The following is a 24,933-nucleotide window of genomic DNA, read 5'->3' as shown; positions in this document are numbered from 1 at the left end:
AAGAGAAGGCGTTAAGGAAATATATGGGGTGACAATACAGAACATCAGTTAAATTTAATATAGATCTATATGTAGACATCTAAAACATTTTTTCCTTCTAAAATTAATCCATAGCTAAAACTAGAGCTAAATCTACATCTGACAGTTATTTTTCTTTTTTAAATAGGCGGAACTGCCATAATTAGACAAAATATTTTAATTTACAAAAATCTGGCTTTGTTTTTAGTCAGAATAGGTCCATTAGGACAAGAAGATATGTGAAAATTCCTTCACGAGTTTTTATGACTATGACACTATGATGCTAACCCTCATATAATTTTCGACCTTTATGCCTAGATCTACGTCTAGATCTAGATCTAAATAGTGAGTAAGCAGACTGGTTCACATTATTTTAAGTTTATTTAATAGATTTAGACTTATAAATATTAAAAGAAGTTTTAAATTTTTTTATGTGCACTCAGTCAAAGGACGATGTGATGGAAGTTGCCAGATTTTTTTTTACAGGCCGCCTACTAGAGTAGAGCTAGTCTAGATAATATTAATTATTAATAATGATAATCATAATAGATGCTATATCTAGATCTAGTAGATCTAGATGATCATATCATCATAGTAGATCTATGTCATACTCAGAAATAAATAGATCTATATTATATTATTTTATATATCATATATGATCTAAATCTATATATAATTTAAACTTTATATAATATAGATCTATATTCTATAGACTTATTTGACTTATTACTAATTTTAATGAAGATTTTTAAATTGACCCCCCCCCCCCCTTTTCCAATAAAAATAGTAATATATAAATACATTCAACAAATTCTATGAGTATGAGTTAGATCTAGTATGAGTGTAGCCAATGGCGCGATGGGGTTTTTGAGTTTAAAACCCCCTCCAGAGTGTTTAGATCTAGAATTTTATTTTGACAATTCTAAAACTCACATTTTTTAATTAAAAAAATGCAAAGCAAACTAGTCACCGAATTTCATAATCATTGCTAACGGTGTATAGATGTTAAAATCCCCCTTCAAATTTAATTTTTAAACAAAATTAAAGTTACAGCCACTAACTTCCATGAGTGTAGCCAAGGGGGGGGGGGGGGGAAGGTTGAGGTTAAAACCCCTTTTCCAACAAAATGAAAAGCAAAGCTACAATCACTCAGTTACATCAGCATAGCCAAAAGGGGTTTTGTGGTAAACCTTCCCTATCCAATAAAAAAACTATCTAGAAGTCAGCTCCAGTGAATAGCAGATTGGTATTTGACCTATAATTTTTAATAGAAGAGTAGCAGGATGATGCATTGTAGACATCTCAGAATATGCAATTTTTTATTTTTTTTAAATACCAGAAATAATTATGAACATCAGGACTCTGTCCATACACCTCTAGGGGAACTAACAGTGTTCCCCAGATCCCCTAGCTGGCAAGAGATGCGTGTCTATGTCATTCTACTAGCTCTAGAAAGAATCTCCACATGAGAGATGTTACAACTTCTTTATTATATTTATACTTATATCTCGCTAGAAACTACCTTCGGTCTCAATACGTCTAGGTGTTCCTGGTTCAGCTGTAGTTACAAATAAGCAAGTAACACTCAATCAAACACAGAAACTTTAATAATCTTTACGGCATATCACACAAGCTGGACTCTCTCTGACAACTAACATACTTCCAGTCATTCATGCAATTGTAAAAATAGATTATACATGTATACACACATTCATCTGTGACAAAAGAGTTTTTTGGTTCAATTGGAAATCATCCTTCAGGATATCTATCCCCACTTGGCTATCTATCAGGTGTTACTGAGAAGAGACAACTGCTCTTTGAATTATGATCCCCTCACCGAAGAAATTTAAGAATGGCCCAAACCCTGGACCCAATCAACCATCATCACTCTTCCAAAGAAAGGCAATTTACAACTCTGTCAAAACTATCGCACCATCAGCCTCATAAGCCATCCCAGCAAAGTACTGTTAAAAATTAAATTAAATCAATTAAAACCAATAGCAGACAAAATCATATCAGAAGAACAAGCGGGTTTTAGACAAGGTTGCAGCACAACAGAACAAATCCTAAACCTCAGAATACTAAGTGTAAAAATTTCTCCAACACCAAGAGAATCTTTTCCATGTCTTTATTGATTTCAAGAAAGCTTTCGATCGAGTATAGCACGGGGCACTCTGGGCGACAATGGAAAAGTACAACATTAATAAAAACATAATCAAAGTTATCCAGAACCTCTACAAGGATGCTACCAGTGCGGTGTACTTCAACAATAATATCAAAACCACAGTTTGAGTAAGACTAGGCTGCCTACTTTCACCAACACTCTTCAATATCTTCCTTGAAAGGATAATGGAAGATGTTGTCGAGGGCTATGAAGGTACTGTAAGCATTGAAGGAAGATGAATTACTAACTTGCGTTTCACAGATGACATTGATGGCCTAGCAGGGACAGAAGAACTAGCTGACCTGGTGATGCACATTGACAAGACTTCTGCAGCATATGGCATGCAAATAAATGCAGAAAAAAAACAAATTATGACCAATAGCTAACAGAGCTTTAAAAGAGGTGAAAAGCTGACTACCGAATAGTACAGTCCACAGCAGCCCTTTCAAAACTTAAAATACTATGAAAAGACAAAGGCTTAGCCCTCGGCACCAAAATCAGACTGATGCGCTCTCTGGTCATGGCCACATTTTTATATGCTTGTGAGTCTTGGACGCTGACTGCAGAGCTAGAGAGGAGGATCCTAGCAATGGAATTGAGATGATACAGAAGGATCCTAGATATCACGTTCAAAGACTGCATCACAAACCAAGAGATTAGAGACAGGGCTACTGCAGCGATCGAACTCCATGATGACCTGCTAACTATAGTGAAAAAAACGCAAGCTCAAAATCTATGGCCATATTACAAGATCTTTGGAGCTCGCAAAGACCTTCCTTCAGGGAACAGTACAAGGAAAAAGAAGAAGAGACAGACAGAGAAAGCGATGGGAAGGCAACATAAAAGAATGGACGGGCCTGCCATTGAAAGAGGTTCTAAACAAGGCAGAAGACAGGGAGGAATGGAGAAAGACGGTCGACAAGTCTTGCTTGCTGCCCCAACGGTCCAACAGACTAAGGGATAGGTAAGGTAACATCCTGAGAATGTGTTCACAACATTACTTTAGTGTGTTACTGTGTAATTAACTTTTGTCAATTTATATGGAGTTCTAGCGAAATAAAGCCTGCATTAGGTTTCTCTGTGTGTTATCTTTTAAATTCTTATCACAAAGACATCCCTTTTTTTTTGCATCCTCAGATTGATCGACATTTCACCACACTCTATTCAGCTTTAGAATCTACATATAACATCTATGAATAGTTTTAACCTTTTTTTGCATCCTATAATCATGAGAAAAATACTCTAAAAGATGCTTTAAAAATACGGGATTTGTGTGCTATTTCTTTTTATGCTTTATATAAAGAATTCAGCTTTTTGGGGAAATACTGAAAATTAAATAGAAAGGTATGATAGAAAGTTTGCATATTTGTGCAAATTTCAGTGGTCAAGTTGTAAATCTGATAAAACTGGTCCTAGCAAATGCCTTTGAGGTAAAAGGTATCTTTGTATGAAATTTCATGCGAATCAGTGTGACAGTTTAATAAATATCTTGATAAATCAGTCAGTCAGTGGTAACTTATAGACATATATATATTGTTATGGCACGATTAGGAATTAGTTATTTATTTCAGAAATAGGGGATGTTTTGACTTAGAGACAATGACGTGACAAGTAAAAACAAGGATAGGTTTTAGACAGAACAAAATATCAGCCGACGTAAACAGACTACTTCCAGGACGCATTAAATATATGAGGCCTTTTATAATTGTAGAGAGTTAGCTGACATTCGATGGTTCCATTCATTGCTATTAAACTTGTTTGACATTCAGTACCAGCATTGACTAACTTATATTGATTTTCAGCCTTTCGCTGGTGTTATTGGATTACATATTACATTGGGTGTTACCTCCGTTTGGTTTATTTTCATTAGACACTGCAGAAGCACCTAACAATATATATAGCCTATAAATATATATATATGTATAATAAAATATATATATATACACACACACACATATATATATATATATATATATATATATAAATAAAGTAATGTATCCCTTTCAGACTTGTTATCTATAGGAAAGAGGGTGTATATACATGTATGCATATAATTACAATTTAACATTAATAATTTTGTTTTTGTTTTTTATATTTTGTAGCCATGGAGCTTGAAATAAAAAACTCAGGTTCTACACTGACTTCTGTTAAGAGTTCTTCAGACCTGAAGAAATAGCGAAAATTCCAGATTATAAGAAATTACATTTAATCAGCATGAGACAAAAACTATGAGGTTATGACAATGGCAGGTAATCCTTAAAAATTGCAAACATGAGAATATAACAAAAAAAACAACAACAACAACAAAAAAAACTAACTATTGTATTCCTTTGTAACTAATTTCTGTTTCTTGTTAAAAGAGTTGAATAAATTTATTAAGTTGTGTAAATCAAAGAAAATCAAGGCTTATAGTTTGATTAAAATAAATATATAGCCTACATATATATAATAAAAATAGGTTTGGATAAGATTTTTAAGCATAGAAGACATAATTTTTGTAGAATTCAAAAGTTTTTTGATTTGTTTAGATTTTATCTATCATAGGTAGTGATGGGAACTAAACTAACTTTTAAAAGTTAAACTAAAATTAGTTTTCAACTAAAATAAAGTAGTTAAACTATTAGTTTATCATGAATTTAAAAAGATAGTTAAACTAAACTAAAGAAAGTTAATTAAACTATAACAAACTTTTTTTTTTGGGGGGGGGGGGGGGTTGAACTAGACCTATATAGATATAATCATTCGACTGTATGCCTACGGTTCGATCTTATTCTTTTAACATTCTAGTAATATTTATCTATAATAAAATCAGTTTTAAGGAATATGTTTCTTACATAAACGTTAATGCACAATAAAATAAAATATGTCTAAATAAATATGTGTGCTTGTATTTTTGCCTTGAATTAAAACCTTTAGAACATAATGGTACTCTTTTAAGAAAAAATATATTAACTTATTATATAATGGAAAATCTTACTTATACTAGTAAAGTTTAAAATCTCATTAAATAACATAGATTTAGAATTTCAAATTTAGATCTAGTATCCAAAGAAATAGAAACGAAATCGTTGGAGTTTTTAAAACATTTGACCCGTATAACTATTTTATAGTGTAAAATACATGCTTGACTAACCATGCCAATGTGCTATTTTCTTGTCTGACCACTAAAAATACAACTAACACTATTGCATAACCGTTAAACGCGCAAGGGAACAAAAAACTGGATAATCAAGTCATTATGAACTTAACACTCAGTACACTATATAGACCTACACGTGTATGTCTATCAGGCCAGATTGTTAAAATCAGTTGGACACAATATTTACTTTCTGGGCAGGGAGAGTGTATAACTATTTTAGTGTAAAGATATATCTACGAACATACTTGACTAGCCACGCCAGTGTGTTATTTTCTTGTCTGACCTCTCCACATTAAGCAAACACTATTGCATAACGCTTAATGCAGGGTGGTCTTACAGTATTATTGACTACACACGTACAGTACACTAGGCCTACATGTGGTCATGTATATGTCGAGCTGACCAGGTTGTTAAAATCAGTTTGACACAGTCTATTTACTTTATGGTCAGAGAGGGTGTGGATTAAGATTTTTTTTCTTGAGTTGGTTACCCTAATGTTTTTAGATCTATATAGGCCTAGCTGTTGATTTAGACTTAATACATCTCAATAATAAGTCTTAAGACTATAAAAGGGTGTAATCCTACCTGATGTTCCTGCAGTTAAAAAAATATTGTTTGCCTCAAATGAATTGATTAAAACCAGATTCCCACTATAAACAGAAATTAAACACCTCCACGTGGCTCACAAAAAAATTCGGAACAACCTCATTCATAATACTGCATAGAAGCTTTTGGCAAAAAATGTTTAACATTTTATAATACTGCTACTTTCAAGTGCAAATATTTACTCCCATAACTTCTACCCGGATCTTACTTTACCCTCTTCAAGTGCAGACTGTCTAAAATCTAAATAGTTGTTAACTGCATCATTTTTATTTTTTTTTTGATAATCAAAGTTATTGATATCACATGACCAGAAAACAGGGAGTGCGTTTCAACCCTGAACACATGTTGAAAAGATTGACAAATTTTAATTAAACTTTTTAGTTAGTAACTAAAAAAAATTAATTAAACTATGATTTTAACTAAACTTTTTTTTTCTAGTTAAACAATGGCCTTTTTTTTAGTTAAACTAAAAGTTTCTAACTTTTTAGTTAACTTTTGCCCATCACTAATCATAGGATATCATGATATATGCTTTTAGTAGTAGTAGTAAAATGTTGTATATAAATAATGTTAACATATATTTTTGTGAAATGGGTGTTTTAAAGCAAATTTTATTGTATGGTATTTAAAGATATTATTTTGATTTCAACATAACTAACACATATTTTTATTGCTGAATCCAGCAGTCAAAATAGCTTTTCCCTAAAGGTAATTCCATGCTATATGTGGTATCTTGAGTTTTGGGACAAAAAAATAAATTCCGATCAGCTTTGTATAAAACTTAGAAAATAGTGATTTAGGAATTGATTGTGATTACAACACATTGGTATGTGCATAGGTGGGAGAGAGGGTGAGGTCATTTTTATCCCTCACTAGGCACATCTATCTTGAATTGGACATTCAACACCATGTTAGGTACTATAAGCACACACAGAAAATATTATATAAGAAATTGATCAATATCAGCAAACTGAAGGATTGACTGTTGGCTTGTTTGGGTGGATGAAATAAAAAAAGTACATTGCACAAAGTTGTTAATGTTTTATTTTAGTAATCATAAACTGATGATAACTGACTTTGAAAGAACCACACTCTGCAAGCTTGAATTATGTGAATTCCACTGTATATATATTCTGACTGGCATAGTGGGTACATAGCAACTTATAGTATAAAGCAGTATTTTTTTGTCTACAATAAAACATTTCTCATGCATGAATTCTTTATTTTCATGAAGAGAATAAAAATACCTTGGCTTCTTTAGTGAAAAAATGTAAATCAAGTAAAAAACAGAAGTCAGCAAACTCCTGTAAAGAAGTAAGTTTGTCTTTGTATTATACCATTAGCTTAAGACATTTTTTGTATTTAAAAAAATTCAATTGATATACAATGAGAACTTATAAGTAAACATTTTAGTTTTTGTTTCATTGACATGCATGTTTCATTGTCTCATTTTTCCAAGTACGCGGTGAAAGCTTTTAGAAAAATATAAAAGAGCAGATGCATATTTTCTATGCCAATGAGGCTGCATGGCTGTTGTTAGACATACAATATAATGATATTACATAACTTTTTTGTTTTGATCTAATTATCAGAAGTTATGCTGAACAAAAAAAAAATCAGAAATTAAATCGAGTGCAAACACTAGTCTAATATTAATCCAACTTTTTTCATTATTTTTTTTTTAGTCAAACAGGGTGCAGAATAAATCAATTAAAAGTAAGATTATAGAAAAAACACAGAAATACTTAAACACCAGCTGTATGGCATTGCCTGGTGATAATGGTAATATATGTATGTTTAAAATTTTTTTTTTCTTTTCTTATGTAGTCAATTTTTTGTTGTTGATTTGGTGTCAGTAAAGGAAAGTTTCATTTTTTTTAGCACTCGCCTGTTAATGTGTTTAGATGTGAAAAACTTTAAAAGATAATGAAAATCCTATTTCATATTTTGCAGCTTGTAAGTTCTGGTGCAATGACTACTTTTTATCATTTTCATTTGAATCTTTTTTTTTTCATAAAGTTTAATATACGGTACTGAAAATATTCCTTCAATCAACATTGAAACATACATTTTTTCCTTTATTGTTCTCCAAACAGAATACCCATGGGTGGATCCTTGGAGGTCCACTTCTGAGGTAGTGTGAGATCACAAACCATCTTTGTAATCTTTTTTTTTTTGTCTTGTTCCTTCTATGTTTTTGGATAAAGAAATGTTATTATTTTTGTAGGTAAGAAATGATAAATTTTTAAAAAATGTTTTTGTTGGTAAGAAATGATAAATTTTTATATTTTTGTTTTTTAAGAATTAAAAAAAATGTTTTTGTTGGTAAGAAATCTTTTTTTTTTTTTTTTTTTTGATGGTTTGGGAAGATTGGTTTCCTTTCTGTATAGATACTAGAAAATTAATGACTTCAGTATCAACAAAAAATTTGCAGTGTTATTGTTCCATTTTCCATTAGGCAGTACAAACTATCTTCAGGTGCAGAAGGATTTAAACCTTTTGCTGCTTATTAAAATGTATTACTCCTACTGAGTTTTTTCTCTGTTAGATAAATGACTTAGAGATACATTTTAAACTAAACTCTTCAAAAAATAGTCACACACTGGCAGTCTACAAGCAGACCGCTTAGTAGACTAATTGTAACTTATAATTTTTTAATAAATCAAGGAAATACTCTCCTTTCAAAAATAGATAAGAAAATATAGTTTCATGACCTATGATCCTACTAAATACTGAGAAAATTGAAATTGATCATAAGGAAACTCACGTCTTCTGCTCTTTATGTAACTTCCTTTTTGGAATTTTTGAAATCAAAGCTACTAACATGGTAAAATTATTGGCAAAGAAAATCAGAGCTAATGGAAATCAGGTTCAACCTACATGTCTAGAATGTACTTGGCATTTGGAGTAAAGATTGGATTCCACAGCCATGATCTTATTTGGGGGTGTTGTGGCTGAGTGGTAAAGTGTTTGGTTTCCAAATTGAAGGGTGTTAGGCTCGACTCTCATTGAAAGCTGGGATTTTGAAATATGGGATTCTTAGGTTGCCCCCGAGTCCACCTAACTCTAATCCAACATAAGTTGTCGAAAGTAAAGGACTTTGGTTGTTGTGCTGTCACATGACAGTTATCCTTCTCATCATCTGCCTCATAGATCACAAGGTCTGAAAGTGGATACGTTTTTGTGTACTTTATATTGTTATAGTGGGAAGCGTGGTCGAGAGATTTAGTACGCTTGAACTTGGCTTGGTTTGGCTACCTATGAAGGGGGCTCGAAGTTCGACACCCGACTCAGGCAGAGTTGTGTTTACTGAGTTTACAGATACCCCCTCCCCCCACTGGTCTACGAATGAGATTGGACCATAGCGCTCTGAGCATGCTATAAGCATGAAAGTAGCGCTATATAAAAGCTATAACATATTATATGCCTTTAATGAGATATGGCTGTATTGCAGAACTAAAGTAATGTAAATGATAATTATAAACTTCAATCTTATGTTAGGAGCACTTGTAAAAAAAAAAAATGGTACAGGAGAACAATAGACTAGTGACTAGTGCTGACAGTTACTCTACCCAAATAAAGTATTATCCTTAATATTAACATTCAAGTTAATGATTATATCATGTAATCTTTGTTGCAGTTTCTCAAGAACGTTATCTTGAATATGTTGATAATTTGCCAGAATATGGTGGACTTAACATTGTTCCAGATGCTGTGGTATGAATACATGTTTATCTTTTGGGACTCTGAGATCAGTATTTAATGTCTAAATATTATAATAGGCAATATTGAAAGTGGTCTCTTTCAAAATATATCAATTGCATCACATTTCTTCCAACTTTTAGGATCATTTCAATATTTTTCTTAAAATTATAAATTCAAAGTATTGTCTTTGAATCTTCTTACTATCTTATCCAATAATAACAGTGTTTGTATGTATATATGTCATTTTACGTCTCGAGATATTATCTTTTCCCTTTGCAACCCTCTTGTGTGACTAAAAGAAGCCAATCCTTGATACACAGCTGTGGTATCACCAGGTGCCGTTGCATTTTCACCCTTCTTTCTGCTCCTGTTTTGTATGGCATCTGCAATACAAGACCTTTCCTTTATGCTCTCTCTCCATGTGAATCTATCCAGTGCTACTTTTTCCAAGCTGCTAGTGTCGATTTTGAAGAGCTTCTTGATGTATTTGCATACATTCGTAAACTGTAAAAGTATGCAACCAGCAGCTCTCCTGCCTTCTATTAGATCGCCATACAGAATGTCTTGTGAAAGTCGACCTACTGGCATTCGAACGTGGCCAAGCCAGCCAAGGCGTCTGCTGCTGATAGCAGAGCGGATGTCCTGGCACCCTGCTCTTCATAGCACTTCCTCATTGTTTTTTTTATCTTGCCACCTTATTTTAAAGATCCGCCTTAGGCATCGGAGGTGGAAGACATTCAGCTTTTTTTCATCCCATGAGTAGGTCACACAGGTTCAGTAGACTAAGGCTTTAGTATTGTTAGTCACTCTTTTCTGCAACCTTGACATGGTGCCCATTGCTTTGGCTATCCTGTTGTTAATGTCTTTATCCAGTAGAGTATTGTTGGATATGATGGAGTCAAGATAGCAAAAGTGATCAACAATTTCTAGTAGTTGGCCATTAATGTTTACTTGAGGTGCAGTATTTGTGTTCTGAACTAGTATCTTAGTCTTGCTTTGACTAATATTTAAGCCGAACTTCTGGCAAGCAGCAGATAGTTTGTCAACCAGGGACTGAAGCTGAATATCAGAATCAGCCACAAAAGCTGCATCATCAGCTTTCAGGAGTTTCCTGATAAGTATCTTCCTAACCTTGGTTCTTGCCCGCAGCTTTGATACATTGAATAGTTTTCCAGAGGATCTTGCATGAAGAAACACACCTTTGTTGATGTCATTGTACGCATAATGCAGTAGTCAGGAGAAGAATATGCCAAACAGAGTAGGTACGAGCACACGTCCCTGCTTGACACCACTGCAAACCTCAAAAGGTGCTGATTGGGCTCCATTGAATTTGACAGTACATTTCGTTTCCTCATGAAAGCACTCAATGAACTTCAGTAGTTTGGGAGGCAACCTATTTTCCTTAGGAGTTTGAAAAGGCCACTTCTGCTGACCATGTCAAAGGCTTTAGTCAGATCAACGAAAAGGATGTAAAGGGGCCTGTCTCTCTCTCTGAATTTCTCACGCAGTAGTTGTAGTGAGGATATCATGTCTATGGTGGATCTACCACTCCTGAATCCACACTGAGACTCTGGGTAGACTCTAGAAGCTATCACTTGCAGCCTGGATAGTGCCACTCTAGCAAAGATTTTGTCAGCTCTACTGAGGAGAGAGATACCCCTACAATTGTTGCAATCACTCTGATTCCCTTTGTTCTTGTATATTGTGACTATAGTTGCATCATGACCTGTTTCCCAGCAATGGCAGAGGAGATTATAGAGTTCAGGGAGCAGGAGTTATTCGTTGACCTTAACTACTTCTGCTGGGATGCCATCACTCCCTGGAGATTTTCTATTTTTCATGCAGTTAATTGCTTTTTTTGAGATCACCAAGGCTCGGTAGTTCATCTAGGCATTCCAATACTGGAAGATCTGGTAGAGAAGCCAGGGCAACATCGTCTACTGTATTCTGTGTGGCATTGACATCAAGGTAGTGTTCTGTCCATCGTTCTAGCTGCTTGGTTTGATCTGTAATTTATTCTCCAGATTTTGATAAAATGGGGGCTGGCTTAGACACTGTTGGACCCAGGGCCGCTTTAATGCCATCAAACAGAGCTTTACTATTTCCTAAGTAGAGACTGTCTTGAATTCTGTTGCAGGTATCCCTCCAAAAGTTGTTAGGACATTGTCTAGCCATTTGTTTCGCCTCTTTATTTGCAGTTTTGAAGGCTTGCAACGATTTTGAACTAGGTTTGTCTTGTGAGTGAGGTGTGCAGATTGCTTTTTCTCAATGCAAGGTTCCATCTGTGCTAGATTCGCCTCAAACCAGTCTACATTTTTGTGTTTTTGAGGCCCAAAGGCGGTAATTGCTGAACTGTAGATTAAATTTCTCTCTTCTGATAGAGATGTCTTCTTCATCACTTATCAAGGGGATTGAACTGTTCAGGAGCTCGCCAAAGAGTGAAGACTTCTCTGGGTCACCTACATGGTTGACGTTAATTCTCCTAGTTCTAGGTTGAGTGGAAGTATATGCCTTCTTGAGAAGTAGTTTCAACTTGCTTAGCACTAGTGAATGGTCACAGTTTCAGTCCGCACTATGGTATGAGCAGGTGTGGATAACACTTCAGATCCATCCTTCGAGTGATGCAGAAGTCAAGCTGGTGCCACCTTTTTGAGCGTGGGTGCTGCCAAGAGACTGGCGTTCCTTGCCAGAGAAGAATGTTTTTGTTACACACAGTTCATGAGAGCTACAGAACTCGAGTAGCCTGTGGCCATTGTCGTTGATTTTGCCAACACCATGAGGTCCCAAGCATTTTGGCCACGCATCATTTTCATCACCTACAGGGGCATTTAAGTCTTCATTTATATAGAGGTGCTCAGACTTTGGAATATTTTTAATTATGTCCTCCAGAGCTTGAAAGAATCTTCTTCTTCTTCTTCATCGTTCTCATTGTTATGTTGGAGTGTTCATATGACTAGACCAATACATGAGATGAACTGCGCAGTGGTTTCCAAATCAGGGAGCTCTCCATATAGTTTTCTTTCTATTGGGGTGATTTGGGGCCAATGTCTTATACGGGCCTCTTGGTAGAGAGAGCAGTTTTGGAGGACGTGGATGGCATTTTCTGGTGATACTCCACATGGGCAGAGTTCACTGGTTCCAATTTTGAGCTTCCGGAACATGTGCTGTCGCATTCTGTTGTGTCCGGTCCTGAGTCGAAAGATTAGACGTTGGTCTTGTCGGGATAGCTTATAGTAAGCATCATCTTTCTTGTGATTTGGATGGGAGCTCGTCCATTTCTCATTTATTTTATCTACAATTAATTTCTTCATTTCTTCTGGATAGAGTGCAGAGTTTACTTGTGAGGGGCACATAAGTCTCCATTTATATAGAGGTGCTCAGACTTTGGAATATTTTTAATTATGTCCTCCAGAGCTTGAAAGAATCTGTCTTTGTCCTCTTCCGCTGCAGCAAGGGTTGGTGAGTAAGCATAGATTATATTAACTTTGCCTTGCGGTGATGCGATTTTATGTGTGCTACTCTTTCATTCCAATGGGAAACATCGCAATGCAGGGGACAAGACTGTTTCTTATTGCGAACCTGACGCCATGTATTCTGGGGCTTTTTTTGGTTTTCCTAGCTAGTAGAATGTATAATTGCTTTCTGTAAGAGATCCACTGTCTGCCAGTCTGGTTTCTTGCAGACAGACCACATCAATGGTTAGTCTGCTATGTTCTCTGTCGATGATAGCTGTTTGACACATGTTGTTGACGAGTTCAGGGTCAGTATTGATTCAGGGCACATTGTCCGTATGTGCCAGCTTGCAAAACACATTAATGTTGAGGGTTTTCTTTTGGTTATGTTTGCAGGTGTGGGTGAGCAGCTTGCTTTTTGATTTTGTCTTAGCACCATCACTCAGTGGTGCGACAAGCTGTGGCGGGATAGCACTTTATTTCCGAGAGCTGCTCGGCTTAAGGCGGGCAGTAGCTATCCAGTGAGGCTTAAAAACCCCTCCTACCGTCAAGAGTGGTCCCTGGCGTTCCAGCTTACGCCTATCAGCTAGGAACTTATCACTGGTAACTACCACTCTCCGTGTTTTTTTTCAGAGATGGAGTGACCTCTCCATTGCTGGGTGAAAGCCTGGGTGGTAAATTTGCAAGTGCTGGGCTGCCCACACGTCAGCACACGCCTCTCTTCCATACTGACCGGGTCCAAAGGGATGGCAAGCCATCACAATTTGGGGTCAGGTGGCTGCAGTAGTTTGCCAGAGAGCAGTAGTCTTACTACTGTCTCCCCGCCTATGGGGCTCAAGGACCGGATTTTCAGTTAGGGTTTTCAAGAAGCCTTAGACCTTACAGGGACCCACACAGGGCAGTGCGGCTATTGACCTATGGCTCGGGGTTTGGTTTGTGGGCAGCAGGGCGTGTCCTCTTGCCGATGGGCCATGCCTGCCTCACATCTTGGTGCCAAACCTCCTCCAAGATCCTTGCAAATTAGTCTGATGCTTCACAGCCTCAGTTTCCATCTGTCACCACGAGGAGGTACTGCATAGGACTTGTTGTGGAGAGGCTATGTACTAGCAAGAGAGACTTACAAAATTGCTCCCCTTTCACAGATGCTAGCCAGCAGTGGCAACAAGTTAAGCTACGCTTCACACTGCCCTTGGACAGACAGAATCATATATATATAATTTTATTTTTATGTAGCAATCAGTGCACATATATATATTTCTTTGTAGGTTCCTTCTGATAGTAGGAAAGGTGAGGATGAAGATTATAGCAAGAAGACATTACCAGAGGGATTGGTTATAAAGTCTTCAGAAATACCAGAGGCAGGACTAGGTGTTTTTGCTACTAAGCTTTTTCCTTCAAGAACTAGGTTTGGACCATATTTGGGGAAAATAGAAAAAAATAAAATCAAAGCTGAAAAGACTGGGTTTAGTTGGCAGGTAATTATTTATAAAAATTAAATATTTCACCAGTATCACAAGCTTACAAGTTTGGTATATTTTACAAACACAAACTCATACTTGTTCAAGCTTACTTTTTAAATTACAAAAAAATAAATACAAGAATCACTAAATCATATTTTTGGTCTAAAGTCCTTAAATTATCATCCAATTCACAAATTTGTGTTAAACCATTTCACTTGCCACAACAATGAAGCAGTTTATTTTCTCCGTTTCATCTGAAACCATTTGCTTCTAGAGCATGCCTCTCTGTAGTTTACTTTAAGGAATAACATTAAAGTAGTCAAACAATTGAATGAAAGAGAAGTTTATCCATCAATTTTTTAGCAACATTTAAAGCCAGTAGTTTACTTTTTCTTATATCAGAGTATGATTCTGTAGACAATTCTGAGTCTAATGTAAAAGATCCCAATGAGAAAGCTGGACACACATATGGTTATGGTTGTGTTATGGAGGGCAATATAAGTTGTCACTTAAAGAATGCTTTTAAATAAAGAACAATTTCTTAGGATTGATCCTCTCGCATAGAACTGAGTGGTGAAGTTTTTAAACCAAAGATAAGAGCAAATATTACAGTAATTTAGCTGAATTAGAAACTCACTCTTTTTAAGATAAAAAATGAACTATCATCATGTACATATAAAATGAAATACTTCTTATCATCAACTTTTGATATGGGCACCACATACAGAAAGAAGCTTAGGTTGGACCAAAAAGAACAAAACAAAGGCATTCTTGTGATACATATTTATTGAAATACAGATCTCAAATTCTCATAAATTAAATTTCTGCCAAAATAAAAAATGGTTCATTGTTGTTGTTTTTTTCAACTTTCTCTTTAATAAAAAAGTGGTTAAACCTGGTTCTTAATAATTCAAACAGTTTTAAAATTCCAACTTAAAACAAGTAATCTTGTGTTTTTTCACATAACATTTTGTCTGCTAGCAAGGCATAAAGACTGGCAAACTGACACCCCCCTCCCTTCTCATATTCACACCAGAAACTGAAATGGCATAAATTGGGTTACTGACCACACCTTTGTTTCAACAGTTCTTAGCTGTATTTTCTAAGGTGTGTAGTCCAAATACTTTTAAGAATGCAGTATATCTACGCAAATCATGCTGTACTTATTTTGACACTGTAAAGGTTGACATTGTTTGCCAGTAATTCTCATTGTCTATGATTCTCATTGGTGTAGCTTTTGTATTTGTCTCCAATGTATGCCCTACTAGTTCTCCAGCTGTCTCTTTCATCTTTTGCTAATAGGTTGTTTTCATCTGCCATTTAGGGGAAACTGACAGCTGGGCTGGTTTTTAAAGTGCTTGGATTGTGGACTTTGTGTTATGATGCCCAACTTTAAATTAACACACAAAAATATGTCTTTGATGCTGTTGAACTAAGAGACTAAGACTGCTTTTTTGATCCTTACGGAAATTTGTTGTGATTACAAGGACTCGTTTCTCATATAAAGACAACACAACAGAAAAATACACATAAATACAACAGACACAACAGAAAGAGTTCATTCAGCGACTACACACAGGTATCTTGGTGCATTTCATGTTCCCTGATCAATGAGTGGCGGTGATAGAATCTGACCGAGTAAGGTACGAATGAGTTTTTGTACCGCTCCGTTCTTGTTTTGATTGACAGCAGTCGCCCACTTCGCGACGACCTGGCGTAGTTCTGATGGAGCGGGTGGCCGTTGTCTTCCAAGATTTTTTCATTCGTTCAAAAAGTTCCTTTAAATGTGGTAATGTTGTGAGTGTAATTTTTGATGCTTTTTTAATGATTTTTCTAGACTTTGCAACAGTTTAGATGAGGCGTTGTCTTGCCAACAACTTATTCCGTATGTTAGCAGCTTTTGTACAGTCGCGCCGTAAAATGTCTCAAGGATCTTCTTGTTTAATTTAAAACTGTTGAGTTTGTATAGAAAAAAGAGTCGCTGGGCTGTTTTCTTTGTCAGAGTTCCAAGGTGGTCTTCCCATGAAAGCTTGTTGTTGATGATAACGCCTAGATATTTATATGCCTTTACTTGTTCTATAGATGTAGTGTTTATTTGCAGTTCACGAATAGTTTGTTTTTTCTTTCTAAAATCTATTATAAGTTCTTTAGTTTTTGTTACATTCAGTTCTAGAAAGTTGTCGGTGCACCAGTTTGTCAACTCTTCTATCGAGCTTCGATACTGAGTTTCGTCTCCTGAAATAAGACCGACTATGGCAGTATCATCAGCGAATTTAATGAGTTTAACTGAGTCATAGATGCTTCTTATGTCATTAGTGTAAAGAGTGTATAGTACAGGAGAAAGTACACAACCTTGTGGAGCACCCGTACATAGTACTCGAGTTGACGATTTGGTGTTGTTGACTTTAACATACTGGGGCCGTTGGGTTAAAAAGTTTAGAACCCATGCTTGTAAGTAAGGGCTTACATTTAAGTTACTCAGTTTGTTTATCATTAGATGTGGCTGTATGGTATTGAAAGCCGAGGAGAAATCTATGAAGAGGACTTGTGCATATGTTTTGGGTATATCGAGATGCTTATAAAGCTGGTCCAAAAGCAATAGAATGGCATCCTCAGTTCCTCTAGCTGCTTTGTATGCAAATTGGTGACTGTTATTGACTTTTGCTACAAGTTGTTTAAGCATATATTTTTCAAAACATTTCATAACAATAGGTGTTAGTGCTACTGGGTGGAAATCATTTAAGCAATCTATTTTTGGTTTCTTAGGCACTGGTATGATTTCTGAAGTTTTCCAGATGTTTGGAATTACGCACGTTTGCAATGACTGGTTAAAGATATGACAGAAGATAGAAGAAATTTGCTCCGCACATAGCTTGATCAGCTTGCCACTAATTTTGTCTGGTCCAGAAGCTTTTGTTACGTCTACTCTTTTAAATAACAAGGTCACTTCTTCCTCAGTTACAAAATTGACGAAGGGCTCTTGTTTTCCTTTGGACAGAGTGTTGAAAAGTTCTTTGTGTAGATCAACAAAATCTTCTTTGTCAAAACGAGAATAAAAATAATTTAGTTCGTTGGCGAATTTCTCATCATCAGCCACTAAAATTTGTTCTCGTTTTGAGGCGCAGCCTGTTATTTTCTTTAATCCCTCCCAGCATTGTTTTGAGTTGTTCTTGGCAAAGAAATTCTCAATTTTTTCTTTGTATGTTTTTTTCCCTTCAATTATTGCTTTTCTCAGTTTATTTTTAGCATTTATAAACTCTTCGTTGCTAGCCTTATACATTGTTTTCTTTTCAGTAATAAGGTGTTTGATTTTTTTGGTCATCCAGGGCTTATTGTTTCCATAGACTTGTATTGTTTTTGTTGGAATTGTTAACTCCTTGCAGAATGATAGATATGAGTTTCTGCTAGTTCGTTTATGTCTGGACAGTTCTCAAGAAAGATTTCCCAGTTAGTTTTCTCAATGCATCCTCATAGTTTTTCTACAGCCTCTTCAGACCACATTTTGACGGTTTTTATAACTCTCTTTGTAGTTTTAAGAGTAGGTTTGTAATTTGGTATAAGATGGAGTAATACATGGTCAGATTCTCCAAGTGGGAACAAACTTTTACATTTGTAAGCCTGCTTAATGTTTATGTAGCATTTGTCGAGCGTTCTGCTCTGCCTTGTGGGGAGGGAGACATACTGGCAATAGTTTGAAAGTGTGTTGTCAATATTTAGGTTGTTGAAATCTCCAGTTACGATACAAACAGAGTCCGGGTGTTTTGATTGTACATTGTGAAGCACATCAAAAATTATTTCCGACGCAGTCGCTGTGTCAGCCGTCGGTGGTATGTACACAACAACAACTATATCTTGTGCTAAATCATTATTCGTAGTGAAATCTTGCCATTGTATGGAGTATAGGCATCTTTGGTAAAACCATTTTAAAAAGTCTTCAAAAATGCTTTCTTTCTAGCATCTATGTCTGAGAACCATGTCGAAGGATTGTGAGAACCACACTTTGGCTCAAATAAAAAAATCTTTTTAGCAGAAGGAAAGATTTGTTCCGCCACTGTTTTGTTAGAATGCAGCCAAAAACACTACCAGCTTTAGATATCTATTCTTAACATGGATGCATCATTTATTTCATTATCTATTTATATACATCCTAGCATTAAATTCATAATTTTATTTCAAACTATTGTCCAAATGCCCAACATGGAGACCAATGGTGACCTTCTACTCATTTCTTCAAAGAAAATGGTGTAAATCAGGAGTGTGTACTTGCTTTAACTCTATTTTTTATTTTCTTGGGAGTTGTGCAGTGCTTACAAGAATCCATCTATGTCAGCATCAACACATAAAACCAAAGAAATTATCATTACAGAATTCTCTATGCAGATGATTGTGCTCCTTTAGCTCAGACTGACAACAAATTTGCTGCTGGTTCATTTGGTCTAACCATCGACCTAAATAAGATGGAAGTATTGTTTAAGTACTGGATTGAATGACTTTTATATAAAAAGGGCACTAGATAAGAAAAATCTGCAGTAAATTTACACTGTATAATAATATTTGTGACAGTTCATATTCTTTGCATTAATAATTAAAATCTTTTTAAAGATAATTAAAGCTTACATACAAAACATTCACACACCCAAAAAATCTTAATGATAAAAAAAAAGTCATTTTTATCTAGTATTGTCACTGAATAAAATATTTTATGGTTAATATTTTTTTTCCCACAATACTAAAAGTCTTGTTTTCCATTGTTCCTTGCAGATTTACAAAAATGGTAAAGCTTCCCATTTTGTTAATGCTGATGATCCCAGCAACTCAAACTGGATGAGATTTGTTAACTGTTCCAGAAGTGAAGGTGAACAATCTGTACAAGCTTATCAACACAGAGGACAAATTTACTTTATAGCTCCTAAAGCTATACAGCCAAACACAGAGATTCTAGTAGGTGTTTGTTTATTAAGAATCCTTCTCTAGCTACTTTGTCGGCAATATTATTTCCTTAGTTCAGGTAAGGGCCATAATCCATTGACTCTTTCTGGTAGCACTTAAATTACTGAAGACTTTTCTGAGCAATGAATTTGCATTTTATGCAAAAGTTCTAATTGTCACTAACATTTGACTTGTTATTTATTTATAGGAAAATTGTAGGCAAAGCTTTTACTGAGACTGAGCAACAAACAATTACTTACTTTCTTACTTGCTAATGTAGTACACATAATAAATTGGACTCCTAAATACTTGAACTTTATTGACATTGACAACTTAATCCTAATATAAGGAGCATAGTTCAATAGATGAGCCACAATAATCATCCATATCTTGAATTATACAATATTACTTCAGCACACAAAATTATTCATACCCCTTATCTTGAATTATACAATATTACTTCAGCACAAAAAATTATTCATACCCCTTATCTTGAATTATACAATATTACTTCAGCACACAAAATTATTCATACCCCTTATCTTGAATTATACCTGTGTTTCCCAAACTGTGTTTGTTCCGCGTGGCCTGAACTACTGGAATGATTAACTAGTAGGCCACCACTTGAGTTAATCTCTCTTACAAATAAGCAAAGTGATCCACTAAATACTCAATGTGCAAAGTGTTTTTCATTTCCCTTGATGCCACTGTAGTGTGATATTGATATTTAATTTTGACATCATCTGATGGATTATCACAATTAGTGTTGTCAACTCTCTTGGGCTGTTTGAGGTGCTGTTGTTAAGTGCTTGCAGAGTGGATTGGGAGTCTGTAAAGACTACAATATCTGATGGTGATTGTACTCCTTCATATAATTTGTTTTCGACTGTCTGTAATGCTATGGTAATTGCCTCAATTTCAGCTTGGAAGTTTGAGCAAGTCACAAAGGATGGTAAAATAAAACTTTCAATAGCCCTTCTAGTTTTCGAGATCTAAATGTGACAGGCAGACCGACTACATAGATACTAATAGTGGCTTTTCCCCTTATGGGGGGATGCTAATACAAAAAGGATCTACTTTTTAAAAAAGAATTTTACTTGAATGAATATTATCCTATTTTACAAATTACAGACATTCCTTCAAATTGAGAAAATGTGTGTGCCCTAGCGTGTCCATTCTGTTCAACATCTTTTAACTTTATCAATTACATTTGCAGAACTAGAATACAAAAAAATGAATGAAATGTTAGCCAGTAACAGGATTTCAAATTAATTTTCATCAGCAGCAATGGCATCTTTTAAAAGTAAAGAAAAGTGCCCAAAATGGACTTCATTTAATATAGCTCACTTGTCAATACCAAATAATTCATACCCATGCAAACAAAAAAAATGAAGACTGACATATCATTTTATGACAGAGCAAAGTTAAAATTGAGCAATTTTACCTTGTTGAGCTGTAAAAGAACAATATTGAACAGAAAATGCTTTAACACTAGGCTTAAATGCTCTTTCTCTCTGTAATTATTTTTCTTATTTCGATAGTATTACTCGTTTTGCTCATTTGTATTTATTTCACTATCCTGTTATGAGTAAGCTTCAAAAACTTTTTTTGTTTGTTATCAGAAAATGTTCTATTTGGTATTGAATTGTAGGAGAATGCATGCTCTCTTTAGACTATGCAAATTTAAGTTTATAAATCCAAAAACCAATTTAGTTTAATGAGAGTCAAATCAACATTGGCAAAGTCAATTAGGAGAGAAAGAGTTAAAATCAAGCTTTATTACATTTCAAATATTAAAAAATGTTTTAAACAATGTTTTTGATTAAAAGGTATATTATGGAGACAAATATGCCAAACTATTGGGCATCCCTCTACAGAAATCAGAACAGAGCAAGAAAAAACAAGCAGATAATCAGAAAGGTAACAATTTAAATTTTTAAATCTTTTATTTAAATTATGCTCATTTTAATACAATACAATAGCTCTAAGCACAAATTGACTTCTTCTAGAGATTAATATTCTCATATTATGATGCTTCAAATGGCTAATATATTTTTGATTGTTTTGATTTCAGGTAATTTACACTGTAATTTCTGTCCCTTGGTTTTTGTCAGTTTTCATTTTTACATTGAATCCCATCTGAAACATCAACATCCAGAACATTATTGGAATCTTATAAACATGTGCCAAAGAAAAGACACCACTCAAACAGACTCTGAGACGTGTGAAATTAGCAAACAACCTAATAAAAGCTGTGCTTGCTATTTGAATCGGCGCTCTAAAGCAAAAAGATTTACTTGTAACATTTGTGCTAAAACGTTTGCAAGTAGGAATTCCATAAAAATACATGTTTTTACACACACAGGAGAAAAACCTTTTCAATGTGATGTGTGTAATAGAAAGTTTACACTGTCACATTTCCTGACTAGACATAAACTGGTACATTCATCAGAAAAACCTTTTGTCTGTAACATTTGTGGTGAAAGTTTTAAGCAGCCAAGCAGTTTGGGAAGTCATAAATCTAGAAAACACAATGATTTAAGACAAAGTTTCAAAGATGCAGGACAAAGAAAACAATATGCATGTAGTTTTTGTAGAAAAATGTTTTCACGTCCATATTGTGTAAAGAAGCATGAGCTCATACATACAAGAAAACAATTTCCCTGTGATAAATGTGATCAAAACCAGCAGAATAAAAGCTGTACCTGCTATTTGAATCTACACACAAATTCAAAATTTAAAGAAAAAAAATTTGCTTGTAACCTGTGTGCTAAAAAATTCACATTTCTGCGTAGTTTAAAGAGCCATGTCTTTACACACACAGGAGAAAGACAGTTTCATTGTGATGTTTGTGGCGGACAGTTTTCACAGCTGTACATTTTGAAAAGTCATAAACTGATACATTCATCAGGAAAAAAATTTATATGTGATATTTGTGGTGAATGTTTTAAACATCAAAACTCTTGTTTATCACATAAATGTAGAAAACACTCAGATTCAATATATACCAGTTCTAAACAAAAACTTTTAACAGAAAATGGAAAATCACATTTACCACTATGTGATGTTTGTGGTCAAAGTTTTGCATCATCATTCTCATTGAAGAGACATCAGCTCTTGCATACTCGACAACAGTTGATGTGTGATAAATGTGATCAACTATTTGAAACTGCAGGCATTTTAAAGAGACATAAATGTTAACAGTCAGGCAATACATCCACATTTCTTTGTCTGCGATGAATGTTGTAGACGACATCATAAAAGTTGTTCTTACTATTCAAAATTAAAGTCAAAAGAAAAAATTATTGAATGTTGCATGTGTGATAACAAATTTACAAGATTGCAAATGCTGAGGAAACATTTATTAACTCATGTTGAGGATAAACTATTTCAGTGGGCTGTTTGTGGAAAACAGTTTACACAGTTATGTTTATTGAAACATCATAAATGTACACATTTACAGTTAACTTAAAGAAGTCAACCTAAAGAAACTAAATAAGTATATAAAAATATACTGATATATTATTAAGTACATATGGGTACTTAAAACACTTATCATTTTTCCAATAAATTTCACCTAAACTTTTTATTAGGAATTTGAAGCATGATTTTATCACATAGACACATATGCAAGACAAAAGTGAGTTTATTACATAAATACATTGTTGCAGGGTTTATTTACAATCCAATATATTTTATGAGCTTTTATTCTATCTTACAAACATAAACAGTTTTGTCAAATCATATTAGTTGAAGGAGGTTAAGGGAACTAGCCATTAGTGATCACAGCATAATATACATCTTTGTTCAGGAAAGTGCCAGAGTAGAACTTGTATATTTTGTGTCAGTTTTATATTAAAAGTTAATATGCATTCTTAAACAAACAAGATGTTCTATTGAAAAGGTTTATAGAATTTCTTGGAATGTACTTATTACTTTTTTTTTGCATACTCAGCTTTTGTGACACATGACTAAAAATATTTACCGGTAGGTTGCAGTTATTTGTATGTATTTTCAATACATCAATTAAACATTTCCAAATACAGATCTCTGTTGGTTTTCATTAGCTCTAGAGCAATAGTCACTTGACATGTAGTTCACATTGACTCACTTGAAATGGCTAGAGACAGGGCCAGATTTATGGCAGTGTAGACTGTGTGACATCACTCTTAAGATGTACAAACTTTTTTTAACGAAAAAAATGCAAATATATATTTCTTAAAAAAAAAGATTCTTATTACTATTACTCTTGTCTAATTCTTCTTTTCGAATAAAGCAATATAATTATAAATTAACTTGTTCCATTAGTTATAATTATGCTACAAACAACTTACTCAAGGGCTTTCTTTAAGATCAAAAAGAGTAGCATAGCATTAATTAATTAATTTTTTTTGTAATTTCATATTTTGTGTTTTACTGTAATATTTTTTCAGTGATTGGATTCACATTAAGCAATAATTTCAGAATATTTAGTCTATAAATGTACTTAAAATAGATAATGAATACATATGAATGTATTTCATAGTGACCTATCTCTTCACTAATAATGTGTCTGACAAATGCATTTATTATGTATTTGTTAAACTGATGTCTTTTTAATTCATTAATTCATTTTTGATTGCATATTTTTCAAGAGAGAAACTACAAATGAATGTAGACTTGAAATAAACTTATTGTCTTGCCTATCCCATAGCCCACCATTGTTTCCATGTTTCAGATACCGTACACCTTCCTTTATTTACATTTGTATTACTTGCTTAAAAATCCTTTTTAATACTGAGCTATGTCAGCTAGTTTTGATAGGCCTATCATCTAGTGCTATCATTTTATAGAAAATGTTTGTTTTGATAGTTTGGGAATATATACGAGAAAAATTAAATGTGTAAATTGTTTTTTGCAATTTCCTATTTCTGGTTTACAAGAAAGTGTGTATAGATATATAAGTATAATTAATAATATTTAAGTCATTTTAATAAATGTAATGCTAATACAAGCAATTTTTTCTTCCATTCTTTGTTGTCAGGGCATGGTCTACAACATAGCCATATCACATTTAGGATTAGGGTTAGAGCCAGAGGTCTTAATTAAATGTCTAGAAAAAGATCCTCTAAAATAAAAAAACTGTTAGTTTAGTTCCCAAACATCAATGTAAACCCTGAAAATTTGCAAAAGGAATTTTGAAAACATTTAATTCATGTAAATATTTTGCTCAGGAGACCTTTATTTTTATTGATGAATGGCCTCTGAATAAAATGAAAGTTCTGTAGTTTGTTATTCATTGGTTGAATGTTTTTATTGTATTATCATTTCATTGATTGGATTAACTAATACATTTCAAATGTTTTCTCTTTATATGTACAACTTGGGTATTCCCTAGCACTACCTCATTTGAAACAGAAAAGTAAAAGTCTTTACCCATCTCAGAAGCCAGTATTGCCCCCATCTGATCCAGACTTATGG

The 24,933-nt window shown here is 34.3% G+C and overlaps 1 protein-coding gene across 4 annotated transcripts; it reads left to right on the top strand.

Annotated features, from left to right (window-relative positions):
• Window positions 1-1,379: 1,379 nt before the first annotated feature.
• On the top strand, window positions 1,380-23,465 carry LOC106074754 (oocyte zinc finger protein XlCOF6-like). Of its 4 annotated transcripts, none has more exons than XM_056019625.1 (9): window positions 1,380-3,146; window positions 4,285-4,431; window positions 7,162-7,241; window positions 7,613-7,718; window positions 9,568-9,644; window positions 14,350-14,559; window positions 19,306-19,485; window positions 21,303-21,393; window positions 21,548-23,465. In XM_056019625.1, exons 2-9 carry the CDS (start codon window positions 4,419-4,421, stop codon window positions 22,672-22,674), a joined length of 1,884 nt encoding a protein of 627 aa, XP_055875600.1. In that variant the 5' UTR covers window positions 1,380-3,146; window positions 4,285-4,418; the 3' UTR covers window positions 22,675-23,465. The 4 variants fall into 4 exon arrangements, with proteins under 4 accessions (XP_055875600.1, XP_055875601.1, XP_055875604.1 ...); XM_056019626.1 differs by having other exon boundaries at window positions 1,382-3,146; window positions 7,613-7,709; XM_056019629.1 differs by lacking the exon at window positions 14,350-14,559 and having other exon boundaries at window positions 1,383-3,146; window positions 7,613-7,709.
• The last annotated feature ends 1,468 nt before the right edge of the window (window positions 23,466-24,933 follow it).

The sequence above is a fragment of the Biomphalaria glabrata genome, chromosome 2, assembly GCF_947242115.1.
Source record: "Biomphalaria glabrata chromosome 2, xgBioGlab47.1, whole genome shotgun sequence".
In the NCBI taxonomy this organism is placed as follows: Eukaryota; Metazoa; Mollusca; class Gastropoda; family Planorbidae; genus Biomphalaria; species Biomphalaria glabrata.
This window is presented reverse-complemented; position numbering and strand designations above follow the sequence as displayed.

What these genes read in the sequence shown, in the direction of transcription:
- LOC106074754 (XM_056019625.1), top strand. An exon ending in AGACTGGGTTTAGTTGGCAG is followed by an intron (nt 14,560 to 19,305) that starts GTAATTATTTAT and finishes TGTTCCTTGCAG; the next exon opens with ATTTACAAAAATGGTAAAGC. An exon ending in AGCCAAACACAGAGATTCTA is followed by an intron (nt 19,486 to 21,302) that starts GTAGGTGTTTGT and finishes TTTGATTAAAAG; the next exon opens with GTATATTATGGAGACAAATA.